At 36.3% G+C, this 8,096-nt stretch overlaps 1 protein-coding gene across 1 annotated transcript; it reads right to left on the minus strand.

Annotated features, from left to right (window-relative positions):
* Nucleotides 1-433: 433 nt before the first annotated feature.
* rnaset2 (ribonuclease T2) lies at nucleotides 434-5,955 on the minus strand. Its single transcript, XM_037487626.2, has 10 exons — nucleotides 5,814-5,955; nucleotides 5,020-5,097; nucleotides 4,861-4,915; nucleotides 3,293-3,348; nucleotides 2,987-3,044; nucleotides 2,645-2,709; nucleotides 2,070-2,183; nucleotides 1,799-1,844; nucleotides 1,573-1,647; nucleotides 434-1,475 (listed from the first exon to the last, which is right to left on the minus strand). The coding sequence occupies exons 2-10, from the start codon at nucleotides 5,088-5,090 to the stop codon at nucleotides 1,281-1,283; spliced, it is 735 nt and encodes a 244-aa protein (XP_037343523.2). The 5' UTR covers nucleotides 5,091-5,097; nucleotides 5,814-5,955; the 3' UTR covers nucleotides 434-1,280.
* Between the last annotated feature and the right edge of the window lie 2,141 nt (nucleotides 5,956-8,096).

An 8,096-nucleotide genomic window follows, 5' to 3' on the forward strand; every position in this document is an offset into this window, starting at 1 on the left:
ACTTCAATTTATTTCTGAATTGGGATCTTATTTATTCAGCCAGGGGAATTTTCTGTAATTAACACTTTTATCCTAACTTGTAATGACACTAAAACAGAGGTCATAGAGCTGCTGTTTTTGTGTGTTTCCCAGGATTTGGACCACATTTAAAAATGTAGCAGGCACATAGTTTCAAGGCACACTATTGAAAATATAATCAAATGTGTCCAGTGGGTGGAGATTCAGGATTATAGACTGGTGTCTTTGTCCATGGAGGATTAAGGCTCTGTAAGGAGATCACAGCAATGAATATTCATTCCCACTGAGTACATGTGGATATAGAATGAGTGCCATAGTACTCGATCTATAGGTTGCATTCAGTTTCTATTACAGAGATTAAGGATATAGAGAAACTGTAATCAACATTAAACGTCACATAATAATTCAGCAAGGATTTGATTTCGAATGTTTAATTGACATTTAAAAAGTTACCTTTCAGCTTAGAGAATTTATTCATGCACAAAAGCAGTTGTCAAACACAGTCAATAGAAACAAGTAGTTGTACAAATAAGCGGGGATTAAGTAGTGCTCACTAAATGATTTACTAGATAATTGAGAAACAAGTACTGAATTTGTACAGTCTGGTCCAAAATCAAAAGACTGCACTGTAGGCATATGTGAGAAACTTAATGTGTGTAATGTATTGTGTTTAGTGTAGTTTTGAGGTATCCCTGCCAAAGTATTTGGGTATCTGGACTCATGTTTACTAAAACAGAACAATGCTACAATTACTCATTACAACACTATATTTAATTTCTACTCTATACATTGGTTCAGTGGTTTTAAGTTGACAAACATGGACAAATCATAACCAGGCATAAAACACAGCGTTAAATAATGGCATAGATCACACTCATCAGGAGGTAGCGAATTATAATCCCACTAGTTCATGCCTGAAGGCCGTGGATGTCATTGTAAAGCAGCTGTCCGTGCAGAAAAAGAGACGGCACTGAATAGATAGCACATAAGTACACAAATGGGATATAAAATATAGGACGTCAAAAGATATTTAACTTTGACGCATCTTAAAAGTCAATTACATGAAGTACATGTCAACATTAAATGTAATGCAAGGCTACACTCATTTGGAAATGAAATACAGCACATGAATATTCCATGTTACCTCTTGCATGACCTGAACTCTCATGCGTCCTTCTGAGAAATGGAAAAAATACTTACTGGCCACTATATCTGATTCAAGTGCCAGGTTGTAGTGTGCCGTTGCCTTTCAGTTTGTACATTCATGTGTTTGATGGAAGAGGTGGGTAGTAAACTGGCACATTGAGGTCACAGACGCTGAACCCAGATGCCTTGTCATCAGCAATGAAGTCTGCCTTAGAGATCTTCTTCATGGTAAAATGTTTCTCACAGTCCATGAGGGTGAATTCAGGGTCGAAGCAGATCTCAATCTGCCCCAACACCTGGAAATCAGCGTTCTGTCAAACACAAAAAAACAACCATTTTGAGAATCGAACAAATCAAATAGATACCCGCTAATACATAATAATAATAATACAATCTAGGTGTTTGTACCTTTGAGGGATGGACACATTGGATCTTAGGTTTGACGCCGTAGAACTTCTCCATGACTCCTTCAATCTGCGAAAGCTACACCGGAGCAAAGGGAAGAGCAAAATTGGGAAGCAATATTATTATTAGGCCCATATTTTATTCCTAACACAACACACATATTTAGGAATCTATTAGTACCATACAATAATAAATATACAGTTTAATGTCACAATACAAATATACCTACTTTGTAGTATGTCTCGGATGGTACAATGTCAAACTTCTTCAGGATGCTACAATGACAAAGTCAGATTCATATTTGTGCGTTATATTTTTATACAGATGGACTTAAATAAGAGTCCGGGAGTAGTTGGCGTTCTGTCAATTACACTGTGGACATCAAACATGCAGGGCTAACCGTCATTAGGAACATCAAGGCAATACAAAAAATTTTTTTTATAAAAAAGAAATGTGTGTATGTGCATCTGTGTGAGTGTGAATGGGTACATGCGCGGTACCTGTCCAAATCCAACTTGTGATATAGTTCCAGTGCCTTGCTGAAGTATTTATGCTGAGTATTCAGATAAGCTGCTTTGGCTGCACATGTACCATGTTTGTGCCACTCATACTTCCTGTTGAAAAAACAAGTGTCAAGAGGTTTTACAAAAACCGGGTCCAAAGTAATTCAGCAATGACAGTTGCGATGCTTAATGTTAATAGATAGACTCCAAAGAAATCTCCTGTGTTCAGAGCTGGTTAACAATAAATATCTATCTGGTTGTCAACAACTGTCTACAGGCGGGATGGAGCATTGTTTTGTGTACGCCCAGATTTAACGACAGATTAATGTACGTTATAATAATTGTGCAGTATCGGTATCAAGAAGACAAGTACCTAGCACTTGTCAATATCCAAATACAAAATACAAAATACAGACAAATAATAAACCTGCACTTGTATGATACATGCAAGAAACTGATATTGTGGAAGTAGCACAGTAACCTAGTATATACATCTAGAAGATACCAGACTAAATAAAATATCAGAACAATTTAAAGACAGGAGACATTTAAAGGATTGATTGATATAATACCAGAATGAAGCAGATGACGGGCTAAGTAAGTTAGGCCAACTCTTCTTCATGTCTGGAAGCAGATCCTGAGAATGCAAAACCCAAAAAGGACTGGTTTTATTCATTAGTATACTCGCCAGAGGAAAGGAGGGGAGCTGCTATATGATGGTAAGGGGAAACGATGAAGAGCTTTGCATTTTACTTTTAGAGGAGAATGTACACTCCCATTTGTCTTTTTTTCCTGCACATCAATGTAACCATTGTCTGTTTATTATTCCTAATTATTTAAAGTAACTACTGTTTTACAGAATATGTTAATGAAATTGATTTTACACTCAGTTATAAACAGACACAGTGTTGTACCTCTATTAGAGAAGAGTTGAAATGCCATGATGAATTGCAGTCAATCCCTTTATCTGGCCTGGAAAAGTGTTAAGATTCAGAATATTACATATCTCACTTGCCCTGGGTTCACAGAGAAAGGAAGTAGGAAACCAGAATACAGCAAGGAAATAATGAGATATTAATTAATATTTCAGACAGGACATTTAATCACTCATTTTTTAAAGAATCCATTACATAAAAGGTAGTTGTAACCTCTGCTATGCTGATAATGAAAAGATGTACTTCTTAGCAGATTTAATAATACAAACAAAAAAGCACACATACCAAAGTCCATGCAGTGTCCAGTAACTTATGTTGGGATGACAAGCTGGCTTCTCCATCTGAAATGCATACACATCCTTGTTGTTATTCTCTCTGGAAGCCCTTAATACTTAATCATGTTGATATCAATTCACTTGGGCTACAATTAATGATATATTATTGTTAGTTTGTAGTACATAAAATGAAAAAAACACTTTCCACATTCACTATGCCTTAAAATAAATAAAGTTCTACATTTTCCCTGTAAAGAAGGTTGCACTGTTGAGTGGAAGCAGCTTTACAGTTTAGACTCTATATGTACAGTCCCTCCCAATAACTGGAAATAAATTCCACCCTAAACATAAACTTGTCATAGCAGGACCCCAATCTAGACAAACCTCCTGACACACAACAAGTCATGTGAAACAAAACCACATGTCACTCAAAGGATTGAACCATTCGAGCGTTTTTCCGGAAAACATGAAATGCAATAAATGTGCGGTCAAAACAACATGATGTGTGTTTTGAGACTTGCTTAAAACTGCATTTTCCAGTGTTGAAAAAACTCGTGCCTAATCAAACCAGATTATTGAGACATATCCATTCTCATGACTTGGACATAGAAATCACATGATATGTAAAGATAAAACCTTAACTTAGTTATACAGTATCTAGGTAAAATTCATTGACAATTTAAGAGGGAAACATCAATGGACATTGTCAGGGGTACCATTTTATTTTCCAGTTTAACACAATCGCTGGATCAATATCGGTAAATACTCAATTGTTCGAAAAATATCTCTTTCTACTAAACCTTGATGTTTTATTTATTATTAAAACAGATTTCATCGTTACTGGTGCACAAATGGATGTATGTTGCATGTGGTTTTGTTTTGCCAAGGGCCTTTTTATGATGCATAAATTAGCCCAGTGGCTTCACCTTCTTCATTTCTCTTTGATTCTTACTCGGTTTAAGTTCCTGCATTTCCCATCTGAACCCCACAGTTGAATTCACAGCCTGCATTCATGTTTCTGCAGCCTAGCATAGTTCAAACATAACAGCTAATATTGATTGCCAGAGCAGCAAATTGTGTGAGTGCAATAGCATGGAAAACAGTATCTTATTGTTTATATGTAGCTATTATTTTTATAATTAAAATGATTAACCTAATTTAAGTCCAATTGTTTCATTTCAGTGAAAAAGTGTGAGAGTGTTGTGTTTTAATGTAACTTATGGGGGAATGGTGTTTTATGGTGCAGAGGCAAAGACAACAACACAAAACATTCCAATATAAGTGCATTAAAAGCACTGTGAGCCAAAACGGCCAATAAGAGTACAGTAAGATTACAGAGAGGGTTTGACAAGTTATTTGGTCAAAATAAAATAAAGAAGTAACTTAAGTGTATGTTCCTTGAAGTGTGCACTGAGCAGTGTATTATACAGGAAAACGGATGAAAGGAGTGGGACTCCGTAGGAAGATCTACTCTATATTAAATTACTTGGTTCGGGGGCAAATAAACGTCTTTGGGACATCAATAAATTGAACCATCATATAAATCAAAATAATTAGTAAAGGCAGAAAGAAACTCACACTGCAGAATGTGCTTGGCCAGTGGTGGGTCAGGATCAGTTTGGTCCACATGTGTCTGAAATACATGCACACTCAAATCACTGAAAATAGTAGCAGTTCAGTAGAACGTCTACTATCATATTCACCTACATGTGCAGTACATTATTATGTTGTACTTACGGAGGAGAAATAACAAAGGCGGATGAAAGGGCCGCTGCCAGGCAGAGCAGTAGAGGGAAGCAGAGCTTCATGTCAGATCTAAAAGAAGATGAAGGATTTGTCAATGGCTGGTCTGGAGAGAAGCATTGATTAAATAAAGGCATGCATTTACGAATAATAATAATAATAATAATGTACAATAATGGATTTCAATGAAAACATTTAACGTTAGTACATGAATTTGTAGATGTTAGACAGGATCACCAAGAGAGAGAAAAAAATTGTTTAAAAAAAAGTTGAAAAAACAGGTCGTGGCTTTATCTGGGAGGAAGTGAGGTAAATTTTAGATCTTATCGCCACCTGATAAGACAATGAACACTCGTAAAACTTCTCCCTCAAACACGCAGACGATTATATGAAATGACTATAACCTTTATACACACATAGCGAGGACCCTTTTAGCCACCAATGCCATCAACCAGGCAACAATTGATCCATCTAAATACACAATAGTGCTGTTATATGAATCATTTATCCGATAATGATACTTCTGAAACGGACAACAGCGATTATCACAGGACACTAACAATGTTTTGCAGACCCTTCAGCTTACGGCCTATAAAGTCAGAAGAGACGCCGCGGACGCTACTTCCTATAAACAGTTCAGTTATTTAAAGCTGCGGTTCCCGTAGGAACGACAGTCACTTTAACGTTAGTTCACAAACAGATGGCAGCGAACAAAAAACACGCCGTAGAACCGGTTGTCTTGAGGGACCTTTACATTTAAATGAATGCAATGTTTAGATCTGCCTCACCTTTGCGGGTGTGTTTGTAAAGAAACGTGCTCCTCGCCGATAACAGTGTACTAAACGGGAAAAGTGTTGTTGATGTTCCTCAACTGTTGGCCTGTGTCTGTCTACTCAGCCAATCGTGTGTCCCGTTGACTTCCTGCATTGTCAGGTGATATAAGGGTGTGTTTGATATATTGTCCGGAGTGCGCCGGTTGTTTCTTGTCCAGCAATTTTTACAAACAGTTCAATATAACGATGTATATTTGTACGTTTATATGTTTATATGTTTATATATATATATATATATATATATTATATATATATATATGTGTGCGTGTAAGATTTTTCAAAAATATATTTATAAATACACGAATAAATGAATATATATATATTTTAAAATATACTTTTGAAAAATCTTATCTTATCTTATCTAAAATCTTATCTAAATCTTATCTTACATATTCCTTGCTCAATTGTAAAATAATGAGTACAACATGATTTTTCTGGAGGCCTGGCTCACCAACAACATAATGTACCAAAATGATTACTGGGCTGTGGTTCCACTTCACTTACTCATGAGCAATAGAGGTCTCTTTTGACCACAGACAGACATTATTCCCTTTTTTGACACACGTACACATACACACGCACACACACGCACGCCCACACGCACGCACACACCCACACGTACGCACACACACAAACCCCCTCACACACAGACAAATAGAGAAACGAAACGAAGTATGTGCAGAAGTACAATGGGTCTTACATTGACTGCCTGAAATACAAACCACTTTTTGCTTATCTAACACATATAAGATTTACTGGGGTATGATGAACCATTAATGAGGAAGGCTCATGTGTCCGTACAGTTTTCAGTGGAGGATCCCATTAATCTACCTCACAGTTTAACCTCACAACAAAATGCGTTTTTAATATACTTTATATGTATATATACTTCAATAAATCCTATATATTTAGCATGTGTGATATTATTTAAAAACACCCTATAGAAAGTAAGTTTTTCAAAAACAATTGGGGAGATAATGGAGACAGGACCTTGTTAGTCCAATAATGATAATAATAATATTCAATAGTTTAAGCATGCCATTATTTATTTATTTAATGGAAAACGCAACATTCAAGCACAAAATTACAAATATAATGCATTACATATTTTTGAACCTTCGTCCTCCTGTAGTGCAACTATTTTCATTTAGTGTTATCTTAATAGTTAATTCCTCTTTTGTCGTTGTTTTTTGTTTTTAAACAAAAGGAATGAAGGAATAAACCTTAAAAACCAAGAAAAAAGTCCAACAACGTTTTTGCTCTGCCGATATAGTAATGGTTCTCCTGTTCAGACCCCCTGACGAACACAGAATCATGTTTGTTTAGGGAAAGTTTGTGGTTGCTGGACTTCATTCATGAACTATGAGTAAAGACCTCTGATCAGGTGTAAATCTCACCATTCTGTGGCTTATTGTTCATGCAAATGAAAACATCAGCATCTCAGATAAAGTAGCTCAGATTTTTGTAGAAGAAGATGATACACAGCCCAGAGCTTCTGGTCTCATAGCATACTCATATCATAGCTTCATTCTCATAATCATTGATTATTATTTCTTTCAAATAGTGAACCTTCAACTCAGTAGTTAAAGGACTAGAAGCCAGTCTCCAGGTATGTCTCATTCTCTCAATAATTTCATCAACAGCAGGATATTGGTAAGTTGCTGTAAAGTTGTATTTCTTTGTTCACACATCTTACACTCTTACCATCCTGCCACTCTCTCCCTTTCCTTTTCTTAAGTGTAACTCCATGTTTTCCCATTATTTGATTTCGCCTGAGATGTGAAATGTGTTTCACAGCTCCTCCACTGCGTCAGGAATAGTCGAGCTGTAACTGTAGCTTGTTTTATAAATAGGCCCTGGCTAAAGTTCAACCGTGTGATATAGTTTCTCAAGATTTTTTCAGATGGAGAAAGATCTTACATGGGGACTAAAATGCTGTGTGTGTGTTGCTAGAACATTTTAAATGTGTATGTGAAACCACCATAAACTGTATATACTTGGCAACATTGCATTTTAAATGGATTTTTAGAGTATTAACTTTAGAGCATTCAAATGTGTGTTTTGACAATCAACCGTTAAGGCTTTTTAGTATAGAAAAGGCAGCCGCCTTATGTTGCTCTTTGGGTCTTGAATAAGCTCACTATCTTGCTGTCTATTCCAGAAATGTTGTTTGGAAATGTGGCTGTGCCCCGTAACAGATTCCCTGCATTGTCTAGATCAGGTGGTCTTTTGAATAAC

Source organism: Pungitius pungitius, chromosome 4, assembly GCF_949316345.1.
Source record: "Pungitius pungitius chromosome 4, fPunPun2.1, whole genome shotgun sequence".
In the NCBI taxonomy this organism is placed as follows: Eukaryota; Metazoa; Chordata; class Actinopteri; order Perciformes; family Gasterosteidae; genus Pungitius; species Pungitius pungitius.

Excerpts from the sequence above, each read along its gene's own strand:
- rnaset2 (XM_037487626.2), bottom strand. The coding sequence starts at position 5,090 with ATGAAGCTCTGCTTCCCTCTACTGCTCTGCCTGGCAGCGGCCCTTTCA. Across the intron at positions 3,349-4,860 it reads GGCCAAGCACATTCTGCAGT|ATGGAGAAGCCAGCTTGTCA; the intron begins GTGAGTTTCTTT and ends TATGCATTTCAG. Across the intron at positions 1,648-1,798 it reads CATCCGAGACATACTACAAA|CTTTCGCAGATTGAAGGAGT; the intron begins GTAGGTATATTT and ends GCTCCGGTGTAG.